Source organism: Ylistrum balloti, unplaced genomic scaffold (genome assembly GCF_031769215.1).
Source record: "Ylistrum balloti isolate Yb309-2 unplaced genomic scaffold, AGI_CSIRO_Ybal_v1 Utg371064, whole genome shotgun sequence".
NCBI classification, from domain to species: Eukaryota; Metazoa; Mollusca; class Bivalvia; order Pectinida; family Pectinidae; genus Ylistrum; species Ylistrum balloti.
The window spans coordinates 99,965-125,321 of NW_026782588.1; the positions used below are offsets into that span (position 1 = coordinate 99,965).

The 25,357-nt window shown below is 35.2% G+C and overlaps 1 protein-coding gene across 1 annotated transcript in view; it reads right to left on the reverse strand.

The window, feature by feature from the left end:
• Nucleotides 1-25,075, reverse strand: part of LOC132560444 (scavenger receptor cysteine-rich type 1 protein M160-like) — a 43,907-nt gene extending 18,832 nt beyond the window's left edge. Inside the window, exons 1-20 of the mRNA XM_060225107.1 lie at nucleotides 25,009-25,075; nucleotides 19,394-19,538; nucleotides 17,147-17,322; nucleotides 16,597-16,753; nucleotides 15,752-15,951; nucleotides 13,860-14,010; nucleotides 13,427-13,599; nucleotides 11,714-11,870; nucleotides 11,387-11,574; nucleotides 9,991-10,141; nucleotides 9,557-9,729; nucleotides 7,823-7,979; nucleotides 7,496-7,683; nucleotides 6,100-6,250; nucleotides 5,666-5,838; nucleotides 3,953-4,109; nucleotides 3,626-3,813; nucleotides 2,230-2,380; nucleotides 1,797-1,969; nucleotides 84-240 (exon numbers count right to left, since the gene is read on the reverse strand). Of these exons, the coding sequence (XP_060081090.1) occupies nucleotides 84-240; nucleotides 1,797-1,969; nucleotides 2,230-2,380; nucleotides 3,626-3,813; nucleotides 3,953-4,109; nucleotides 5,666-5,838; nucleotides 6,100-6,250; nucleotides 7,496-7,683; nucleotides 7,823-7,979; nucleotides 9,557-9,729; nucleotides 9,991-10,141; nucleotides 11,387-11,574; nucleotides 11,714-11,870; nucleotides 13,427-13,599; nucleotides 13,860-14,010; nucleotides 15,752-15,951; nucleotides 16,597-16,753; nucleotides 17,147-17,322; nucleotides 19,394-19,538; nucleotides 25,009-25,075 (3,233 nt within the window). The remainder of the gene's footprint in view (nucleotides 1-83; nucleotides 241-1,796; nucleotides 1,970-2,229; nucleotides 2,381-3,625; nucleotides 3,814-3,952; nucleotides 4,110-5,665; nucleotides 5,839-6,099; nucleotides 6,251-7,495; nucleotides 7,684-7,822; nucleotides 7,980-9,556; nucleotides 9,730-9,990; nucleotides 10,142-11,386; nucleotides 11,575-11,713; nucleotides 11,871-13,426; nucleotides 13,600-13,859; nucleotides 14,011-15,751; nucleotides 15,952-16,596; nucleotides 16,754-17,146; nucleotides 17,323-19,393; nucleotides 19,539-25,008) is intronic.
• Nucleotides 25,076-25,357: the final 282 nt, after the last annotated feature.

Below are 25,357 nucleotides of genomic sequence, written 5' to 3' on the forward strand. Positions count from 1 at the left end.
ATATTACAGAAGGACTAAAAAAGGAAAATGTCTTATACCGGATAAGGTTGTAAGATTTTCAGCTTTGTGAAAGTCTGACATACTTGTATCCAAGCATCCTGCATACAACATCAGCATCTTTATCGTTCCAGTTGTAATACCCGATATAACCCCAGAGACCAGCATGGTAAACTTCTACTCTGCCAGATCTGTTGTGGTATCCTTCTACCTCCACCAAACGTACCGCCACTTCAGAATTGTCTGATGTAACAGAAGAATATAGAGGAGGATCAAACATTAATTTACATCCAAATTGTGCAAGACATTCAGTGCTACTTTCTGCCTGGTGTTGCATTTTTCTCAATGACAATACAGGTATAGAAATGAAGCAGCCGAGGTTACAGACATGTTAATGAAAATACACGTTTCTATGTTCGTAGAATGATATATTTCAGTTGTCAAGAAAATCGTTCAATACGCAATGACCAGTGTCTTCGACATATAAAACAGAAAAAGACAATGTCTCTTAGATTGGTTTACGACATCAAGGTTCCAGTTGTATCCTTAATGAGCCGAGAATAATTATGGCAAGTTGCAAATGGCCCAATCACCATCGATAATAATTTCTTATTAGCTTTAAGACAATTAATTATATTCCTGTATTACAATATTATATTAATTTTTTATGCTGTAACGAAAAAAGAAAACGTAACGCTTCATGTTGTGAGATCCTTGTTCAAGCATTTGATTAATTCAAATAAAGCTGGGTCATTTTGTATTGCAAAACCTTTTCGTTAAGTTAGTTGCATTCAAAGTTTAAGGACAGTGGCTCAAGTTCAGTCATAACACCTTTGGTATCATGTTTGGCAGGCGCTCATAAAGTCAACAAAAACAGCATAATTATAATCTAAACCCCAATTCATTAAGGGTAGGGCAAAATATGAACAAAAGGAAATAAATCCATGGTAACTCCTGAAACAGTACAAGAGGAATGTGAGAAGGAGTTCCGGAAGAGTAGGCGTCTTCTGCTTCATCGACAACATAACAGTTTGGGTTGATAGAACCATTGATCTTAAGCTTTCGTCCCAATATCGTAAGCAAGGGTTAAACTATTTTTATAACAACAAACATCTCGGTTATGTCACAACAAATTCGGGCCCATGTCGAGACGCAACTCCTCCTAAGAGCTCTTTGGGCAAACACATACCGCTCAAATAACATACTGTAATTTAAGTTACAATCGTCCGTTTAGGGGACAATCGGATGTTGACCAAGATTGATTCTAGTCACTTAATTACTGGTAATTGTTTTAACAAGGAAACCAAAATGTTGTCCCGCTTGACTCCAAGACTCTACAGACTGCATCATGACCAAAGACTCTCCCTTTGTGTTTGCAACAGCAGAGGAATTACGTTAAAGTCGAAATATAGGAAATTTCTGCAAATTGTAGGACCTTTGAATGTAAGGCAAAACTGTCATTTTATTTATTTTTTAAGGAAAACAAACGAAGATACAAGGTAGTCGCGTAAATCCTCGAGGAGCTTTCGAGGATTGGGTTATGCTAACTTTTGCAAAGATTTTAATATTGCAAAGAAGAAGTAGAAAACAACGTTTAACTCATTTACAGTCCAGAAAACATGCTGACGTTTTGTGTTCATTGGACATATATGTATTGTTTTGTATCGCACAACTAGTTTAGTCATTTGTGTTTTATATAATTATCGTGTGATATTCATCAGACAATGTCCACAAAAATCTGATGAAAGTGGAAGTGCCACCATCGTTATGTCATACAGAATACATCTAACGTCGATTACCTGTATCGTTAAAACAAAATACACCAACATCAGAAGAGTGCGAACAGGTGGATCCCCATCCATCAAAGTCACAATCGTATAACGTTGATTCCGACCCAGAACATCCAAGTGATTTCATCCACACCACTCCCGTACCACGAGGAAAGCCTGCAGTGCCGTAGTTTACAGTATTACTGTAACAAAGAAAGGATGATACAAAACAATACAATACTGCTATGCGCCATACCCTCATCCAGAATGACGTTATTCTACCAGACTGTAATATTGTTCCACTCATCACGATAGTGAATCTAATTTTCATTCCCTGAAACATTTTAATGACTTCCCATTTCAAGAGTACACTTAAAGCTCATTTTAAACCACAGTTTTATTTTAACCACACTGTACTACATGGGTTGTTACTTCGTAAACTACCGATATATCCTATTCGAACCTGTATCCTAGCATCCGACAGGCCACTTGTGCGTCTCCATAGCCCCAGCCACTGCTACATACTGTTCCCCACTGTCCATCATAGAATACCTCCACGCGGCCAGAAGTGTTAGAAAATCCTTCCATCAGCCTCAGATCGAACTCGGCCACATCTGTTAACCAGAAACGAATGATTTCTAAAAGAATGAATGACAGCAATGCTTGTCCAAAACTTTATTCAGGTTGCGTATTCGAAACATTCATTACCCTACATTATTCCTGAACAGCTGCTGGAAATACGATTAATCAATGAATTATTATATTTCTAATAAAACATACTGTTAACACTAAAGGTTGCCCACTAAATACATGTTTTCTTATTTCCATTTGAAATTGTAAAATAGATGAGTGTATATATGTATAGATATAACAAACATTTGGTCACGCCATACGTGATCAGCATTCATACTCATTTACAGTCACATTAAAACAATCCACAACATAGTACCTAATGTCATCAGTATAAATGACCACGAAATTATCAACTGTTATATCCTTGTCGGTACTGGAGTAACTCTTCAGAGACAATATTTGATTTCAATATATAACGATATGTAATAGGCTGGAAACTCTAAACTGTTATTCAATAGCATTCAACTCCGTCCAAGTCTTTTTGTTTAATTAAGAAAGAGGACATGTTTGAAGTGCTGCACATTTCAAACTTGATAGTTTCATATCGTGTATTTTTTACTGTGAACCCGAGCAGGTAGGGCTCAAGATTTGTAATTGCTATCCCGATAACATAGATTGTATGTAGCGACTTAACTGATGTTCTTTGACCCTTTTCTTCCAAATTATATAACAACGTTTTCTTCCCGCGTCGCTACTTAGCAATATCTTACTTTTGATTCATGATGAATGTCCACCCGAATGAATGGTTAAGGGTTTATACAGTTGTAAGGTTATGATCTGATCTTAATGCTCACAAAAATAGGACAGTGTATGATCCTACATTTCAGCTGTCATATTTTATAAACTTTTATTCAAGATAACACTAGAGAAATGATCAATGATTACATATCGGGTAGCGACGAACCTCGGGGACTAAAAATTTACGAACTGTGTTTCCCATTCAGCAAACTCGACATTATGATGCATTTTCCTATTTTTCATGCCTTTGTACAGTATTATTTTCGATAAAAGTTTCTGAAATTTTCAATGACTGAATACCAGAAATAGTCTCATTGATCGTATTTCAAAGAAGGATAAGCTCATGAAAAGAACATACCAACATACTAAAGGATGAGTGAATTATGCTAAATTTTACTATTGTTGAAATAAAATAAAACTACTCAAGTAAAATATGACAGTTATAAAATCTGAGTTTTAACGAAGACCAATTATATTCACATATTTACCACTATCACTCAAGCAGGACACAAAAGCAGATCCGAATGAACTACTGACATACGATGATCCCCATCCTTCAAATAGACAGTCGGCGATAGTAGTTTCATTGCCATTACACCGGACGTTGTTCATCCATGTTGGATGTTGTACGTTGTTACGATCTAAATAATTGTAAATCCAGTCTCCTTTCCCGGTCCTAATAGAACGAAAAAAGCAATATCAAGTTCATTTTGCTTTAAAGTAATACAATTCATATTACAGAAGGACTAAAAAAGGAAAATGTCTTATACCGGATAAGGTTGTAAGATTTTCAGCTTTGTGAAAGTCTGACATACTTGTATCCAAGCATCCTGCATACAACATCAGCATCTTTATCGTTCCAGTTGTAATACCCGATATAACCCCAGAGACCAGCATGGTAAACTTCTACTCTGCCAGATCTGTTGTGGTATCCTTCTACCTCCACCAAACGTACCGCCACTTCAGAATTGTCTGATGTAACAGAAGAATATAGAGGAGGATCAAACATTAATTTACATCCAAATTGTGCAAGACATTCAGTGCTACTTTCTGCCTGGTGTTGCATTTTTCTCAATGACAATACAGGTATAGAAATGAAGCAGCCGAGGTTACAGACATGTTAATGAAAATACACGTTTCTATGTTCGTAGAATGATATATTTCAGTTGTCAAGAAAATCGTTCAATACGCAATGACCAGTGTCTTCGACATATAAAACAGAAAAAGACAATGTCTCTTAGATTGGTTTACGACATCAAGGTTCCAGTTGTATCCTTAATGAGCCGAGAATAATTATGGCAAGTTGCAAATGGCCCAATCACCATCGATAATAATTTCTTATTAGCTTTAAGACAATTAATTATATTCCTGTATTACAATATTATATTAATTTTTTATGCTGTAACGAAAAAAGAAAACGTAACGCTTCATGTTGTGAGATCCTTGTTCAAGCATTTGATTAATTCAAATAAAGCTGGGTCATTTTGTATTGCAAAACCTTTTCGTTAAGTTAGTTGCATTCAAAGTTTAAGGACAGTGGCTCAAGTTCAGTCATAACACCTTTGGTATCATGTTTGGCAGGCGCTCATAAAGTCAACAAAAACAGCATAATTATAATCTAAACCCCAATTCATTAAGGGTAGGGCAAAATATGAACAAAAGGAAATAAATCCATGGTAACTCCTGAAACAGTACAAGAGGAATGTGAGAAGGAGTTCCGGAAGAGTAGGCGTATTCTGCTTCATCGACAACATAACAGTTTGGGTTGATAGAACCATTGATCTTAAGCTTTCGTCCCAATATCGTAAGCAAGGGTTAAACTATTTTTATAACAACAAACATCTCGGTTATGTCACAACAAATTCGGGCCCATGTCGAGACGCAACTCCTCCTAAGAGCTCTTTGGGCAAACACATACCGCTCAAATAACATACTGTAATTTAAGTTACAATCGTCCGTTTAGGGGACAATCGGATGTTGACCAAGATTGATTCTAGTCACTTAATTACTGGTAATTGTTTTAACAAGGAAACCAAAATGTTGTCCCGCTTGACTCCAAGACTCTACAGACTGCATCATGACCAAAGACTCTCCCTTTGTGTTTGCAACAGCAGAGGAATTACGTTAAAGTCGAAATATAGGAAATTTCTGCAAATTGTAGGACCTTTGAATGTAAGGCAAAACTGTCATTTTATTTATTTTTTAAGGAAAACAAACGAAGATACAAGGTAGTCGCGTAAATCCTCGAGGAGCTTTCGAGGATTGGGTTATGCTAACTTTTGCAAAGATTTTAATATTGCAAAGAAGAAGTAGAAAACAACGTTTAACTCATTTACAGTCCAGAAAACATGCTGACGTTTTGTGTTCATTGGACATATATGTATTGTTTTGTATCGCACAACTAGTTTAGTCATTTGTGTTTTATATAATTATCGTGTGATATTCATCAGACAATGTCCACAAATATCTGATGAAAGTGGAAGTGCCACCATCGTTATGTCATACAGAATACATCTAACGTCGACTACCTGTATCGTTAAAGCAAAATACACCAACATCAGAAGAGTGCGAACAGGTGGATCCCCATCCATCAAAGTCACAATCGTATAACGTTGATTCCGACCCAGAACATCCAAGTGATTTCATCCACACCACTCCCGTACCACGAGGAAAGCCTGCAGTGCCGTAGTTTACAGTATTACTGTAACAAAGAAAGGATGATACAAAACAATACAATACTGCTATGCGCCATACCCTCATCCAGAATGACGTTATTCTACCAGACTGTAATATTGTTCCACTCATCACGATAGTGAATCTAATTTTCATTCCCTGAAACATTTTAATGACTTCCCATTTCAACAGTACACTTAAAGCTCATTTTAAACCACAGTTTTATTTTAACCACACTGTACTACATGGGTTGTTACTTCGTAAACTACCGATTATATCCTATTCGAACCTGTATCCTAGCATCCGACAGGCCACTTGTGCGTCTCCATAGCCCCAGCCACTGCTACATACTGTTCCCCACTGTCCATCATAGAATACCTCCACGCGGCCAGAAGTGTTAGAAAATCCTTCCATCAGCCTCAGATCGAACTCGGCCACATCTGTTAACCAGAAACGAATGATTTCTAAAAGAATGAATGACAGCAATGCTTGTCCAAAACTTTATTCAGGTTGCGTATTCGAAACATTCATTACCCTACATTATTCCTGAACAGCTGCTGGAAATACGATTAATCAATGAATTATTATATTTCTAATAAAACATACTGTTAACACTAAAGGTTGCCCACTAAATACATGTTTTCTTATTTCCATTTGAAATTGTAAAATAGATGAGTGTATATATGTATAGATATAACAAACATTTGGTCACGCCATACGTGATCAGCATTCATACTCATTTACAGTCACATTAAAACAATCCACAACATAGTACCTAATGTCATCAGTATAAATGACCACGAAATTATCAACTGTTATATCCTTGTCGGTACTGGAGTAACTCTTCAGAGACAATATTTGATTTCAATATATAACGATATGTAATAGGCTGGAAACTCTAAACTGTTATTCAATAGCATTCAACTCGGTCCAAGTCTTTTTGTTTAATTAAGAAAGAGGACATGTTTAAAGTGCTGCACATTTCAAACTTGATAGTTTCATATCGTGTATTTTTTACTGTGAACCCGAGCAGGTAGGGCTCAAGATTTGTAATTGCTATCCCGATAACATAGATTGTATGTAGCGACTTAACTGATGTTCTTTGACCCTTTTCTTCCAAATTATATAACAACGTTTTCTTCCCGCGTCGCTACTTAGCAATATCTTACTTTTGATTCATGATGAATGTCCACCCGAATGAATGGTTAAGGGTTTATACAGTTGTAAGGTTATGATCTGATCTTAATGCTCACAAAAATAGGACAGTGTATGATCCTACATTTCAGCTGTCATATTTTATAAACTTTTATTCAAGATAACACTAGAGAAATGATCAATGATTACATATCGGGTAGCGACGAACCTCGGGGACTAAAAATTTACGAACTGTGTTTCCCATTCAGCAAACTCGACATTATGATGCATTTTCTTATTTTTCATGCCTTTGTACAGTATTATTTTCGATAAAAGTTTCTGAAATTTTCAATGACTGAATACCAGAAATAGTCTCATTGATCGTATTTCAAAGAAGGATAAGCTCATGAAAAGAACATACCAACATACTAAAGGATGAGTGAATTATGCTAAATTTTACTATTGTTGAAATAAAATAAAACTACTCAAGTAAAATATGACAGTTATAAAATCTGAGTTTTAACGAAGACCAATTATATTCACATATTTACCACTATCACTCAAGCAGGACACAAAAGCAGATCGGAATGAACTACTGACATACGATGGTCCCCATCCTTCAAATAGACAGTCGGCGATAGTAGTTTCATTGCCATTACACCGGACGTTGTTCATCCATGTTGGATGTTGTACGTTGTTACGATCTAAATAATTGTAAATCCAGTCTCCTTTCCCGGTCCTAATAGAACGAAAAAAGCAATATCAAGTTCATTTTGCTTTAAAGTAATACAATTCATATTACAGAAGGACTAAAAAAGGAAAATGTCTTATACCGGATAAGGTTGTAAGATTTTCAGCTTTGTGAAAGTCTGACATACTTGTATCCAAGCATCCTGCATACAACATCAGCATCTTTATCGTTCCAGTTGTAATACCCGATATAACCCCAGAGACCAGCATGGTAAACTTCTACTCTGCCAGATCTGTTGTGGTATCCTTCTACCTCCACCAAACGTACCGCCACTTCAGAATTGTCTGATGTAACAGAAGAATATAGAGGAGGATCAAACATTAATTTACATCCAAATTGTGCAAGATATTCGGTGCTGCTTTCTGCCTGGTGTTGCATTTTTCTCAATGACAATACAGGTATAGAAATGAAGCAGCCGAGGTTACAGACATGTTAATGAAAATACACGTTTCTATGTTCGTAGAATGATATATTTCAGTTGTCAAGAAAATCGTTCAATACGCAATGACCAGTGTCTTCGACATATAAAACAGAAAAAGACAATGTCTCTTAGATTGGTTTACGACATCAAGGTTCCAGTTGTATCCTTAATGAGCCGAGAATAATTATGGCAAGTTGCAAATGGCCCAATCACCATCGATAATAATTTCTTATTAGCTTTAAGACAATTAATTATATTCCTGTATTACAATATTATATTAATTTTTTATGCTGTAACGAAAAAAGAAAACGTAACGCTTCATGTTGTGAGATCCTTGTTCAAGCATTTGATTAATTCAAATAAAGCTGGGTCATTTTGTATTGCAAAACCTTTTCGTTAAGTTAGTTGCATTCAAAGTTTAAGGACAGTGGCTCAAGTTCAGTCATAACACCTTTGGTATCATGTTTGGCAGGCGCTCATAAAGTCAACAAAAACAGCATAATTATAATCTAAACCCCAATTCATTAAGGGTAGGGCAAAATATGAACAAAAGGAAATAAATCCATGGTAACTCCTGAAACAGTACAAGAGGAATGTGAGAAGGAGTTCCGGAAGAGTAGGCGTCTTCTGCTTCATCGACAACATAACAGTTTGGGTTGATAGAACCATTGATCTTAAGCTTTCGTCCCAATATCGTAAGCAAGGGTTAAACTATTTTTATAACAACAAACATCTCGGTTATGTCACAACAAATTCGGGCCCATGTCGAGACGCAACTGCTTCGATTCCTAAGCTTCAGCCTCATAAGAGCTCTTTGGGCAAACACATACCGCTCAAATAACATACTGTAATTTAAGTTACAATCGTCCGTTTAGGGGACAATCGGATGTTGACCAAGATTGATTCTAGTCACTTAATTACTGGTAATTGTTTTAACAAGGAAACCAAAATGTTGTCCCGCTTGACTCCAAGACTCTACAGACTGCATCATGACCAAAGACTCTCCCTTTGTGTTTGCAACAGCAGAGGAATTACGTTAAAGTCGAAATATAGGAAATTTCTGCAAATTGTAGGACCTTTGAATGTAAGGCAAAACTGTCATTTTATTTATTTTTTAAGGAAAACAAACGAAGATACAAGGTAGTCGCGTAAATCCTCGAGGAGCTTTCGAGGATTGGGTTATGCTAACTTTTGCAAAGATTTTAATATTGCAAAGAAGAAGTAGAAAACAACGTTTAACTCATTTACAGTCCAGAAAACATGCTGACGTTTTGTGTTCATTGGACATATATGTATTGTTTTGTATCGCACAACTAGTTTAGTCATTTGTGTTTTATATAATTATCGTGTGATATTCATCAGACAATGTCCACAAAAATCTGATGAAAGTGGAAGTGCCACCATCGTTATGTCATACAGAATACATCTAACGTCGATTACCTGTATCGTTAAAACAAAATACACCAACATCAGAAGAGTGCGAACAGGTGGATCCCCATCCATCAAAGTCACAATCGTATAACGTTGATTCCGACCCAGAACATCCAAGTGATTTCATCCACACCACTCCCGTACCACGAGGAAAGCCTGCAGTGCCGTAGTTTACAGTATTACTGTAACAAAGAAAGGATGATACAAAACAATACAATACTGCTATGCGCCATACCCTCATCCAGAATGACGTTATTCTACCAGACTGTAATATTGTTCCACTCATCACGATAGTGAATCTAATTTTCATTCCCTGAAACATTTTAATGACTTCCCATTTCAACAGTACACTTAAAGCTCATTTTAAACCACAGTTTTATTTTAACCACACTGTACTACATGGGTTGTTACTTCGTAAACTACCGATTATATCCTATTCGAACCTGTATCCTAGCATCCGACAGGCCACTTGTGCGTCTCCATAGCCCCAGCCACTGCTACATACTGTTCCCCACTGTCCATCATAGAATACCTCCACGCGGCCAGAAGTGTTAGAAAATCCTTCCATCAGCCTCAGATCGAACTCGGCCACATCTGTTAACCAGAAACGAATGATTTCTAAAAGAATGAATGACAGCAATGCTTGTCCAAAACTTTATTCAGGTTGCGTATTCGAAACATTCATTACCCTACATTATTCCTGAACAGCTGCTGGAAATACGATTAATCAATGAATTATTATATTTCTAATAAAACATACTGTTAACACTAAAGGTTGCCCACTAAATACATGTTTTCTTATTTCCATTTGAAATTGTAAAATAGATGAGTGTATATATGTATAGATATAACAAACATTTGGTCACGCCATACGTGATCAGCATTCATACTCATTTACAGTCACATTAAAACAATCCACAACATAGTACCTAATGTCATCAGTATAAATGACCACGAAATTATCAACTGTTATATCCTTGTCGGTACTGGAGTAACTCTTCAGAGACAATATTTGATTTCAATATATAACGATATGTAATAGGCTGGAAACTCTAAACTGTTATTCAATAGCATTCAACTCCGTCCAAGTCTTTTTGTTTAATTAAGAAAGAGGACATGTTTGAAGTGCTGCACATTTCAAACTTGATAGTTTCATATCGTGTATTTTTTACTGTGAACCCGAGCAGGTAGGGCTCAAGATTTGTAATTGCTATCCCGATAACATAGATTGTATGTAGCGACTTAACTGATGTTCTTTGACCCTTTTCTTCCAAATTATATAACAACGTTTTCTTCCCGCGTCGCTACTTAGCAATATCTTACTTTTGATTCATGATGAATGTCCACCCGAATGAATGGTTAAGGGTTTATACAGTTGTAAGGTTATGATCTGATCTTAATGCTCACAAAAATAGGACAGTGTATGATCCTACATTTCAGCTGTCATATTTTATAAACTTTTATTCAAGATAACACTAGAGAAATGATCAATGATTACATATCGGGTAGCGACGAACCTCGGGGACTAAAAATTTACGAACTGTGTTTCCCATTCAGCAAACTCGACATTATGATGCATTTTCCTATTTTTCATGCCTTTGTACAGTATTATTTTCGATAAAAGTTTCTGAAATTTTCAATGACTGAATACCAGAAATAGTCTCATTGATCGTATTTCAAAGAAGGATAAGCTCATGAAAAGAACATACCAACATACTAAAGGATGAGTGAATTATGCTAAATTTTACTATTGTTGAAATAAAATAAAACTACTCAAGTAAAATATGACAGTTATAAAATCTGAGTTTTAACGAAGACCAATTATATTCACATATTTACCACTATCACTCAAGCAGGACACAAAAGCAGATCGGAATGAACTACTGACATACGATGATCCCCATCCTTCAAATAGACAGTCGGCGATAGTAGTTTCATTGCCATTACACCGGACGTTGTTCATCCATGTTGGATGTTGTACGTTGTTACGATCTAAATAATTGTAAATCCCGTCTCCTTTCCCGGTCCTAATAGAACGAAAAAAGCAATATCAAGTTAATTTTGCTTTAAAGTAATACAATTCATATTACAGAAGGACTAAAAAAGGAAAATGTCTTATACCGGATAAGGTTGTAAGATTTTCAGCTTTGTGAAAGTCTGACATACTTGTATCCAAGCATCCTGCATACAACATCAGCATCTTTATCGTTCCAGTTGTAATACCCGATATAACCCCAGAGACCAGCATGGTAAACTTCTACTCTGCCAGATCTGTTGTGGTATCCTTCTACCTCCACCAAACGTACCGCCACTTCAGAATTGTCTGATGTAACAGAAGAATATAGAGGAGGATCAAACATTAATTTACATCCAAATTGTGCAAGACATTCAGTGCTACTTTCTGCCTGGTGTTGCATTTTTCTCAATGACAATACAGGTATAGAAATGAAGCAGCCGAGGTTACAGACATGTTAATGAAAATACACGTTTCTATGTTCGTAGAATGATATATTTCAGTTGTCAAGAAAATCGTTCAATACGCAATGACCAGTGTCTTCGACATATAAAACAGAAAAAGACAATGTCTCTTAGATTGGTTTACGACATCAAGGTTCCAGTTGTATCCTTAATGAGCCGAGAATAATTATGGCAAGTTGCAAATGGCCCAATCACCATCGATAATAATTTCTTATTAGCTTTAAGACAATTAATTATATTCCTGTATTACAATGCTATATTAATTTTTTATGCTGTAACGAAAAAAGAAAACGTAACGCTTCATGTTGTGAGATCCTTGTTCAAGCATTTGATTAATTCAAATAAAGCTGGGTCATTTTGTATTGCAAAACCTTTTCGTTAAGTTAGTTGCATTCAATGTTTAAGGACAGTGGCTCAAGTTCAGTCATAACACCTTTGGTATCATGTTTGGCAGGCGCTCATAAAGTCAACAAAAACAGCATAATTATAATCTAAACCCCAATTCATTAAGGGTAGGGCAAAATATGAACAAAAGGAAATAAATCCATGGTAACTCCTGAAACAGTACAAGAGGAATGTGAGAAGGAGTTCCGGAAGAGTAGGCGTATTCTGCTTCATCGACAACATAACAGTTTGGGTTGATAGAACCATTGATCTTAAGCTTTCGTCCCAATATCGTAAGCAAGGGTTAAACTATTTTTATAACAACAAACATCTCGGTTATGTCACAACAAATTCGGGCCCATGTCGAGACGCAACTCCTCCTAAGAGCTCTTTGGGTAAACACATACCGCTCAAATAACATACTGTAATTTAAGTTACAATCGTCCGTTTAGGGGACAATCGGATGTTGACCAAGATTGATTCTAGTCACTTAATTACTGGTAATTGTTTTAACAAGGAAACCAAAATGTTGTCCCGCTTGACTCCAAGGCTCTACAGACTGCATCATGACCAAAGACTCTCCCTTTGTGTTTGCAACAGCAGAGGAATTACGTTAAAGTCGAAATATAGGAAGTTTCTGCAAATTGTAGGACCTTTGAATGTAAGGCAAAACTGTCATTTTATTTATTTTTTAAGGAAAACAAACGAAGATACAAGGTAGTCGCGTAAATCCTCGAGGAGCTTTCGAGGATTGGGTTATGCTAACTTTTGCAAAGATTTTAATATTGCAAAGAAGAAGTAGAAAACAACGTTTAACTCATTTACAGTCCAGAAAACATGCTGACGTTTTGTGTTCATTGGACATATATGTATTGTTTTGTATCGCACAACTAGTTTAGTCATTTGTGTTTTATATAATTATCGTGTGATATTCATCAGACAATGTCCACAAATATCTGATGAAAGTGGAAGTGCCACCATCGTTATGTCATACAGAATACATCTAACGTCGATTACCTGTATCGTTAAAACAAAATACACCAACATCAGAAGAGTGCGAACAGGTGGATCCCCATCCATCAAAGTCACAATCGTATAACGTTGATTCCGACCCAGAACATCCAAGTGATTTCATCCACACCACTCCCGTACCACGAGGAAAGCCTGCAGTGCCGTAGTTTACAGTATTACTGTAACAAAGAAAGGATGATACAAAACAATACAATACTGCTATGCGCCATACCCTCATCCAGAATGACGTTATTCTACCAGACTGTAATATTGTTCCACTCATCACGATAGTGAATCTAATTTTCATTCCCTGAAACATTTTAATGACTTCCCATTTCAAGAGTACACTTAAAGCTCATTTTAAACCACAGTTTTATTTTAACCACACAGTACTACATGGGTTGTTACTTCGTAAACTACCGATATATCCTATTCGAACCTGTATCCTAGCATCCGACAGGCCACTTGTGCGTCTCCATAGCCCCAGCCACTGCTACATACTGTTCCCCACTGTCCATCATAGAATACCTCTACGCGGCCAGAAGTGTTAGAAAATCCTTCCATCAGCCTCAGATCGAACTCGGCCACATCTGTCAACCAGAAACGAATGATTTCTAAAAGAATGAATGACAGCAATGCTTGTCCAAAACTTTATTCAGGTTGCGTATTCGAAACATTCATTACCCTACATTATTCCTGAACAGCTGCTGGAAATACGATTAATCAATGAATTATTATATTTCTAATAAAACATACTGTTAACACTAAAGGTTGCCCACTAAATACATGTTTTCTTATTTCCATTTGAAATTGTAAAATAGATGAGTGTATATATGTATAGATATAACAAACATTTGGTCACGCCATACGTGATCAGCTTTCATACTCATTTACAGTCACATTAAAACAATCCACAACATAGTACCTAATGACATCAGTATAAATGACCACGAAATTATCAACTGTTATATCCTTGTCGGTACTGGAGTAACTCTTCAGAGACAATATTTGATTTCAATATATAACGATATGTAATAGGCTGGAAACTCTAAACTGTTATTCAATAGCATTCAACTCCGTCCAAGTCTTTTTGTTTAATTAAGAAAGAGGACATGTTTGAAGTGCTGCACATTTCAAACTTGATAGTTTCATACCGTGTATTTTTTACTGTGAACCCGAGCAGGTAGGGCTCAAGATTTGTAATTGCTATCCCGATAACATAGATTGTATGTAGCGACTTAACTGATGTTCTTTGACCCTTTTCTTCCAAATTATATAACAACGTTTTCTTCCCGCGTCGCTACTTATCAATATCTTACTTTTGATTCATGATGAATGTCCACCCGAATAAATGGTTAAGGGTTTATACAGTTGTAAGGTTATGATCTGGTCTTAATGCTCATAAAAATAGGACAGTGTATGATCCTACATTTCAGCTGTCATATTTCATAAACTGTTATTCAAGATAACACTAGAGAAATGATGATTGAACAGCTGCAAATTTCAAAGTATAATAATATTATAGTAATAAAACGTAACGATAAAACTGAACAAATGCAGAAACTTTTGTTTCATATGGTGTACTTTTTATTGTGAGACCGAGCAAATAGGACGTAAGATTTGAAATGACTATCCCAACAACGTAGATTGTATGTAGCGAAAACAAACACAAAGAAAATACCAACAGGACAACAGTCCTTTCGTCGATAAGTACAAAGTCAGATAAGTAACATTAATACTAAACCAGTATGAATAGCTTTCCACCAAGTTGTATGATAATCGTGATAATTTCAATTTCCCTATTGTGAATATTCCATATCTGGATAGCAACAATCCTGCATCCAAGCCTATGGTGTGTTTGTATGTCGAAGTGTATTCGATATTAAAGGGTCTGTTCGCATTATCCCATTTTCGTGCTCGAAGACAAAGGGCGGACAAACTCGTTACACAGCGCTACAATAGATCCAAGTTGATAAAAATGGGGACGTTTTATAGTGCTATCATTGAGAAATATTCTATTTCCTTGTGCGATATGAAGCTGTACGTGTTTGATGCTCATTAGTTTGCCTGTTGCTTCCGTTGTTGTATACCTTGATCCCATTTGAGAACGTGACATTACTAACGCATACTCTTCCGGTCTTAGCGTTCTTGTACATTTTTATGGGTCTATGTGTAAATCTTTCTTTTGTTCATATTTTGCCTTAATTTTATTTGATTTTCAATTATGCTCACATAGTGTCATTTTCTTATATCTTTTTAATTCTAAATGTTCGTCAATCGTTGATATGGAATACAATAAACTATAAATCAGGTTATGCCCTATGTTTATACCTTTTTGTGTTGTGCAAGCCACAAAGACAGTTGATTGATAGTTAGAACTATAGTACGAAGAAAATTCTCCCCATCCCCCAAATGGGCAGTCAGCTATACTGCTCTCTGATCCGTTACATTGCACATAATCCATCCAAGTCGGTTGCTTTCGGTTGTTAGTTTCGTGGTATAATGTAAATGTCGATGCAGAGTGGCCAAAGCTAAAACAGAATCGATGAATTAATATCATTAACAGTTTTAACTGTACTATCATCTACTTTATTTTTCCACATTAACCAATTAAACCTTTTATTGACCTTGAGTATTTTATCACATGGAGACTCTTGTAAGACATATCGAAACTTAATGATTCCCATACAATGACAAAATGGTTTTATGTTATCTAGGTGAAAATTTTATTTAAGGGAAATATTTCATTTGTAGCTAAAAAAAAATTTAGTTTATGAAGGAGCGAAACAACCCAAAGTGTTTATAAACATGACATGCTCACGTGCATAGTAAACGTGATTGATGACAGGCTATATAAAAACTAGAAAGTAATCCAAGATAAATTTCTCATAAATATGTATCGACCACGACAGTAGTTACACCATAGTACGCACAGATTTCACACTACGAACTAAATCGCTGTGGTTTAAACGCCAGTACAAAAACTGCTCCTAATAATCTAAATTACACTTATTTTAATCATTAAAACATCTACGGCTTATACCAATCAAAACCAAATAAAAAACTAAATTATGACTGTATCTACTGTAAAACCTATTTAGAAAACCACAGCCGTACATGCAAGGTCCTTTCTTGTGACTTCTAACTTTCTGATATGTTGTTGTTAGATATCTGACCTGTATCCAAGCGTCCTACACACAACTTGTGCATCCTTGTTGTCCCAGTTTCGAGGGCCAATGTAGCCCCAGTGTCCGTCATAATACACTTCAACACGCCCTGAACTGTTGTAATATCCTTCCCTCTCTACTAGGCGTACGGCTACCTCTGTGTGATCTGCACGGGACAAAAAATGGTCATGTGTTCTCTGTCAAAAGTCATACATTACATAGGTGCAATATGGATATAGTAATAAAAGACGTTTTGATGATCATCATTGTGTCTATGTTTAATTTAAAAATTAGCCATAAGTATCTATACCACAGGAAATAAAATCCATGACCCTTGACCTTCATAAGATATGCGTCATAAAATAAGCACCAACCCTTCCAAAATGTATAGAACATACCCTGTTCTATGTTGAAATTACAGAAAAATAGATTTCAAGAACTAAACATGAATATAAAGAAGATTTTGTTTTTATTATTTCATACCTAACAGAAACCTATCAGAGGGTCAGACACTTTTCTAAATTACTGTTATGTTGCCAAACATTTCCATTCAATATACCTGTGTCATTAAAGCAAACTACACCAGCATCGTCTTTATGTGTACATGTCGATTTACCCCAGCCAGGAAAAGGACAATCAAATATGCTGGATTCAGACCCGGTACACCCAACATCCGACATCCAGATCAGACCTGACCCCTCTCCGAATACAGAATATTTATACGCAGATCCATGGCTATAAAAAGAATATTAAAAATAATGTTTTATAACAAATCATCAATGTCAATATGTATTGCATAAAATTTCAGCTGGTGATGTTCGCTAATAACCAACATACCTATTCGACGTAGATTGCATTCGAATAAGAATACATACAAATCTTTCCTGAGGTAACATTCCTATCTACGGAATATCATTTAGCATATATTCGGTTGGATTCGTGAAGAATGAATTTCAATACGGAACGGGACAGCGATCTTAGTCAAGTGAAAATAGACATGGTAATGTGGATTATAGTAGATTCTGCTACGCTTTGTTTTACTCTTGGTGTGCGAAGCGTAGCCAACGTACTTACGTACCTCAGAGCTAGTACGTCTAACACTGGTTATTTGTCTGAAGATGACCGTGTATTCATGGAAACATTACATTTTGATTCACTACTGCTTGTGTTACAAGGTCTTAAGTCTATCCCATTACTTAATCAGATAAGCAATTATTTACATGGTGGGCGTCGTGAAGAAGCGGATAACGATTCCCCTTCTGTTCCTACATTAACAAATTATTTTTTGTTCATATTTGTCCATGTCTCTCCAAATTATGATTTGGAACTATGATTGGACTCGTTGATATTCTCTTGTTTCTCGTTTTCATTTATCCAGATATGAGGTTATCTGGATCGGACCTCGATTTATAAAATCGATATGTCTATAACATGTCTACTCTTCCAGAACATTCCAAAACTAACCAAGAATTCTATTGCCATTGGTCTAAAACTGCTTTTTTGTCTACATGTCTATAGTTATTCCTTCGGATACTTAAGCGTAGATACAATACATAATAAAAATAGGAAATCTGGTAAAAAAATCAATGGCTTGTGGTAGATCTTGTTACGCTATATCGAGTTCACTTGTTAAAGTCTGTGTTCTAAAGAACAAAAAAATGGTGTCCTATAGACCATATGGTTTCTCTTGAGTCATTACAGGTAACATTCGGCGATTAATATTCTAATACCTCTATTTGAGCTACTTTTTCACTATGTACAGTTGAAACTCGTTGTCTCGAAATCGAGTCGAAATTCCGTTTGAGTCGAAATAATTTTCAAGTTCCGATTTTTTTCCCTTCTATATCTTTGTAATTTTAGTTCGGATGACTCGAATTTCATTGAGTCGAAATTTCGGTTGAGTCGAAGCGATTTTTCAGTCCCTTTAATTGTAAAGCCAGAGAAAACTCACTCGTTGTCTCGAAGTTAATTTTTGCTAAAACATCGACACGTCTTCTGACGAAATCAGTCAGTCATGGCTAATTACGGCGTATCGGTGGCTATCGTACACATAACGCTTGGTATCTGGCGATTAATTACCAGTCTAATTATTCGATTAAAATTTGACTTCTTATTGGTATCACCATTCTGTAGAAGTGACTTACATGTACGTTAAAAATGTAGCTCGTTTACACAAAACATGAAACCTTAGCTTGGTTGCGTGCATATTCAGGAACGATAAAAATGACACCGTCAAACCAGTACGGACTTTTTAACGAAATCTGATCCCCAATATTGTTTGGACAATGGAGTGCTGAAAGTATTTTTTCATAAATAGAGTCTATATCAGTGCGTGATTTGTTAAGACTAGCGCTTGTACAATGTTTTCTTAAACATTTAAAAAAGCGTTTTTCATATGTTCATTTATTCTTATGAGTTCATAATGATTTAAACTTGTAGCTTTATACATCGTTTCTTGTAGCGCGGGACGGAACGACATGAGTACAAATGTATTTGATTGGAATTGTTATTACATGTTTTGTTGTTTGAATGAATTAACAATAAAAGGACAAAGTAGAATTAAATTCATTTGTTTATTCACTGCCATTAAAAAAACATAAAATTACGCTGCTTGTGTACCTCGTACAACCATAATCAACACCAGGAAACTGATATCGTCATCCTTATTTATACACTTCGTTTGAGTCGAAATTAGCTAATTTAGCTATATATTGCATGTACATATTTTTATCAATATTTTATCTACATTTTACTTGTATTTTCCTATATTTATCTTCATTTCACCGTTATTCTACATCTATTTTACCTGTATCCAAGCATGCGACAGACCACTTTGGCGTCCTTGTTATCCCAGTAGTCGTCACAAACAGTCCCCCACTGTCCGGAATATAACACCTGCACGCGACCGGAACTTTCAGAAAAACCTCCCAATAGTTGAACTGTTTGTCCATCTTCATCAAGGAAAATACGAATATATAGACATTTACTTGTTATCATGAAAGTCATTAACTTCATCACTTGTAATCACGATAGTCATTTACTTCATCACTTGTCATCCCGATAGTCATTTACTTCATCACTTGTCATCACGATAGTCATTTACTTCATCACTTGTCATCACGATAGTCATTTACTTCATCACTTGTCATCACGATAGTCATTAACGTCATCACTTGTAATCAAGTTAGTCATTAACTTCATCATCTGTCATCACGATAGTCATTAACTTCATCACTTGTCATCACGATAGTCATTTACTTCATCACTTGTCATCACGATAGTCATTTACTTCATCACTTGTCATCACGATAGTCATTTACTTCATCACTTGTCATCACGATAGTCATTTACTTCATCACTTGTCATCACGATAGTCATTAACTTCATCACTTGTTATCACGATAGTCATTTACTATTTTATTTTGGATGCCGGATACCAAACAACGCCTCAATATTCTCGGCGGAAGCGCGAGCTATCTACAGCGTTTTGAACATATTCAAACCAAGTACTGAAAGCTGTTATCTATTCAGACTCTTTCTATACTACAAAGGCTAAGCAATAGAAACATCAGCAATAGTTTGATTCGTCACACATTAATACTATATTATGAACTTGCCTTTAACTTTCATATTGTTTTGCTGGGTTCTTTGGTACATGGATATACCATGCAATGATCGTGCTGCAAAGGAAGCTTTATCGCTAACACCTGTACTTCATTTTATTGATTTAAAACTATTCATCAAACAATTTTTAGCAGTTCAGTGGCAGGAGGAATTGCATCAATATACCGATTATAAATTGCGTTCCGTAAAACCGATCATCAATTAATGGTCTCCATGCTATAGAGACAACCACCGAGACGAAGTTGTCCTTGTTCGTCTTCGGATGGGCCATACTTACTTTACACATTCATATATATTAAAAGGCGAAGACAATCATTGGTAAGGGATGTGATAAGCCATTCACCGTTAAGCATTCTAATTCTGCATTGACCTTCAGCCTACTCTATAACTTTTTTATCGTCACGTTACCAGACACTTTTTGAAACCGTTGAGATTGATAAAAGCCTTGGTTATCAGAAAGATGGTGGTCTATCTGATACAATATGACTTACCATTTGAATATTTGTGATAATATAATAATTTAAGATTTTCAACATTTGTCTTTTACCTGTTAGTTCGTTTGATGTTATTTCCATTTGGATGGCTGTGTCTTTCATCCATTGATGGTTCTAATGACATTTATGTGTTGACGGGCCGAATATAATCATAAGTATACCAGAGCTGGACTAAAATATCTCACGAGTAAATTTACTGAAGCTAGGTTAAATTTATCTGATGAATGAAATTACTCAACCTAGATGAGATATTAGATAAAAAAAACTACCAGAGCTATACCATTTGACGATTAAATATACTAAAGCTATGTTTTTTTATGATTAAATATACCAGGGTTATGCCATCTGTCAAAGATGTGCCAGAGTCTATCCTCGAATAATTTTTAAATAAGACCTGATTGAGACATTTTTTACGATAATGCAAACAATCACAATATTAAATGAAAGAAAAACGTTATGGTCACTAAGAAGTTTGGATTACCTACACCAAATTCTTTACGGGATGCACCGCGGAAAGTAATGTAGATCTATTACGAACATAAAACACATTTGTTAATGTGAGATTCACGTGTCATGTAACAGGCCTGTAACAATGCAATTAAAATGAAACTCAATCTGTTTAACAGTGAAGAATTTCATCTGGTTAGGTATGGGCAACTGCACTTTTTTAAGGTAACTATAGTCTAACTATACTTCGGAAACTCTCTAAATTAATAGAAACGTAGTGTATCTTTAAAATGCAACATATTAAAGCATTTACTCACCAAACTAAACAAACCAACAAAACAAAAAAACAAAAACAAAAAACCCTAATACCTCAACCCTAACTCATCAAACAAAATAAGAAAACAGACACTTATTACTCTCAACAACTCAACACTCACTGAGTAAATGTAATGTTAAAACACACCCTAATAATACAAAATAACAAAACAGAAACCTATCATTCTCATTAACTCAACACTCACTGAGCAAATGTAATGTTAAAACACACCCTAATAATACAAAATAACAAAACAGATACTTATCATTCTCATTAACTCAACACTCACTGACCATACAAAATATCAAAACAGACATTTATCATTCTCATTAACTCAACACTCACTGATCATACAAAATAACAAAACAGAAACCTATCATTCTCATTAACTCAACACTCACTGAGCAAATGTAATGTTAAAACACACCCTAATAATACAAAATAACAAAACAGAAAGCTATCATTCTCTTTAACTCAACACTCACTGAGCAAATGTAATGTTAAAACACACCCTAATAATACAAAATATCAAAACAGACATTTATCATTCTCATTAACTCAACACTCACTGATCATATTGTTAGTTTCCAAAACACATAAAAACAAAACTATCATTCTCATTAACTCAACACTCACTGAGCAAATGTAATGTTAAAACACACCCTAATAATACAAAATAACAAAACAGAAACCTATCATTCTCATTAACTCAACACTCACTGAGTAAATGTAATGTTAAAACACACCCTAATAATACAAAATAACAAAACAGAAACCTATCATTCTCATTAACTCAACACTCACTGAGTAAATGTAATGTTAAAACACACCCTAATAATACAAAATAACAAAACAGACACTTATCATTCTCATTAACTCAACACTCACTGACCATACAAAATATCAAAACAGACACTTATCATTCTCATTAACACAACACTCACTGAGCAAATGTAATGTTAAAACACACCCTAATAATACAAAATAACAAAACAGAAACCTATCATTCTCATTAACTCAACACTCACTGAGTAAATGTAATGTTAAAACACACCCTAATAATACAAAATAACAAAACAGACACTTATCATTCTCATTAACTCAACACTCACTGACCATACAAAATATCAAAACAGACACTTATCATTCTCATTAACTCAACACTCACTGATCATACAAAATAACAAAACAGATACCTATAATTCTCATTAACTTAACACTCACTGATCATACAAAACAGGTACCTATCACTTTCAAAATCTCAACACTCACTAATCAAATGTAATGATAAAACACACACTAATCAAAAGTCAGCACAAAACTCACTGATAAAAGAATTAGACAATACTCACTGATCAAATATTACAAACAAAAGAAAAAACACTAAAAAGTAATGCCAGAACACTCACTGATGAAACTTAATTATAATAGAAACAAACCTCTCACTGATCAAACGAAGTAAGAAAAAAAATCACTGATCAAGTATCAATTAATAAAACATACACTGTAATAACACAACAGTTTATGAACAAACTTCATTACCGAACAGTTACTGTTTAGGCTACATGACAGAACAGTTATTGTTCAAGATACGTTACAGAACAGTTATTGTTCAAGATACGTTTCAGAATATTTACTGATGAAACTACATAACACAACATATACTGATCAAGCTACATCACAGAGCAGTTCCTGTTCTAACACAATAAGATAACAGTTACTGGTCAAACTACATGGAACTGGTAGTGTTGAAATTCAGTAACTGAACAGTTACTCATCATCATAATGATATAATACTGAAACACCACAACACGTTGCGGAGTCAGAACTTCACCGTGTATTTAAGTTAAACCTTCCTTGATCGTAGTTGTGGCCCGAGTACATTACCGACACACCCTGATGGGGTTTATCGTTCACAATCGTTTGACAAGCATTATCTCCGTATTGATGAAGTCACGGACATAAAGTGATATCTCTCAATAAATAATTATAAAGAATTTTCACTAACCTGCTATCGAAACATCATGAAAAAGAACCCCGAGAAGAAGCAGCCGGATATGAAAAGAAGACTCCATTTTGTTGTCCGGCCACGATAGTGTGTATCCATCCGTAAAATGATTGTCGTGTCGATAAATGTTACCAAATATGGGTTTTATTTATAAGAAGTCACTCAATACGTTTACTTCCTACTTATCAAATGTTTTTTAATAATTTACCTATGTATCATGATGTTATGTTACCTACACCACACTGTTCAGCGGATGCGCCGCGTTAAGGAATGTAGATCTAGAAACATACACCCTAGGTCAACCATGCTATTACTAGCATAAAACACGTTTGTTAATATGAGATCCCCGTGTCATGTAACAGGCCTGTAACAATGCAATTAAAATGAAACTCAATCTGTTTAACAGTGAAGAATTTCATCTGGTTAGGTATGGCCAACTGCACTTTTTTAAGGTAACTATAGTATAACTATACTTCGGAAACTCTCTAAATTAATAGAAACGTAGTGTATCTTTAAAATGCAACATATTAAAGCATTTACTCACCAAACTAAACAAACCAACAAAACAAAAAAACAAAAACAAAAAACATCAAACAAAATAAGAAAACAGACACTTATACTCTCAACAACCAACACTCTGAGTAAATGTAATGTTAAAACACACAAAATAACAAAACAGATATCATACAAAATATAATTCTCATTAACTTAACACTCACTGATCATACAAAACAGGTACCTATCACTTTCAAAATCTCAACACTCACTAATCAAATGTAATGATAAAACACACACTAATCAAAAGTCAGCACAAAACTCACTGATAAAAGAATTAGACAATACTCACTGATCAAATATTACAAACAAAAGAAAAAACACTAAAAAGTAATGCCAGAACACTCACTGATGAAACTTAATTATAATAGAAACAAACCTCTCACTGATCAAACGAAGTAAGAAAAAAAAATCACTGATCAAGTATCAATTAATAAAACATACACTGTAATAACACAACAGTTTATGAACAAACTTCATTACCGAACAGTTACTGTTTAGGCTACATGACAGAACACTTATTGTTCAAGATACGTTACAAAACAGTTATTGTTCAAGATACGTTACAGAACAGTTATTGTTCAAGATACGTTTCAGAATATTTACTGATGAAACTACATAACACAACATATACTGATCAAGCTACATAACAGAGCAGTTCCTGTTCTAACACAATAAGATAACAGTTACTGGTCAAACTACATGGAACTGGTAGTGTTGAAATTCAGTAACTGAACAGTTACTCATCATCATAATGATATAATACTGAAACACCACAACACGTTGCGGAGTCAGAACTTCACTGTGTATTTAAGTTAAACCTTCCTTGATCGTAGTTGTGGCCCGAGTACATTACCGACACACCCTGATGGGGTTTATCGTTCACAATCGTTTGACAAGCATTATCTCCGTATTGATGAAGTCACGGACATAAAGTGATATCTCTAATTAAATAATTATAAAGAATTTTCACTAACCTGCTATCGAAACATCATGAAAAAGAACCCCGAGAAGAAACAGCCGGATATGAAAAGAAGACTCCATTTTGTTGTCCGGCCACGATAGTGTGTATCCATCCGTAAAATGATTGTCGTGGCGCTAAATGTTGCCAAATATAGGTTTTATTTAAATTACGTCACACTCAATACTTTTACGTCCTACTAATCAAATGATGTTCATTATTTATCGATGTATCACGATGTCATGTTATGTATATGTTGTGGTATTGAATATTATATCTATATTATTATATATTCGGCTAAAGACTGTTTAACACATGGTCATAGATGTGCGAGTTTATCCTCGCATATTTCTAAAATTTTTTTG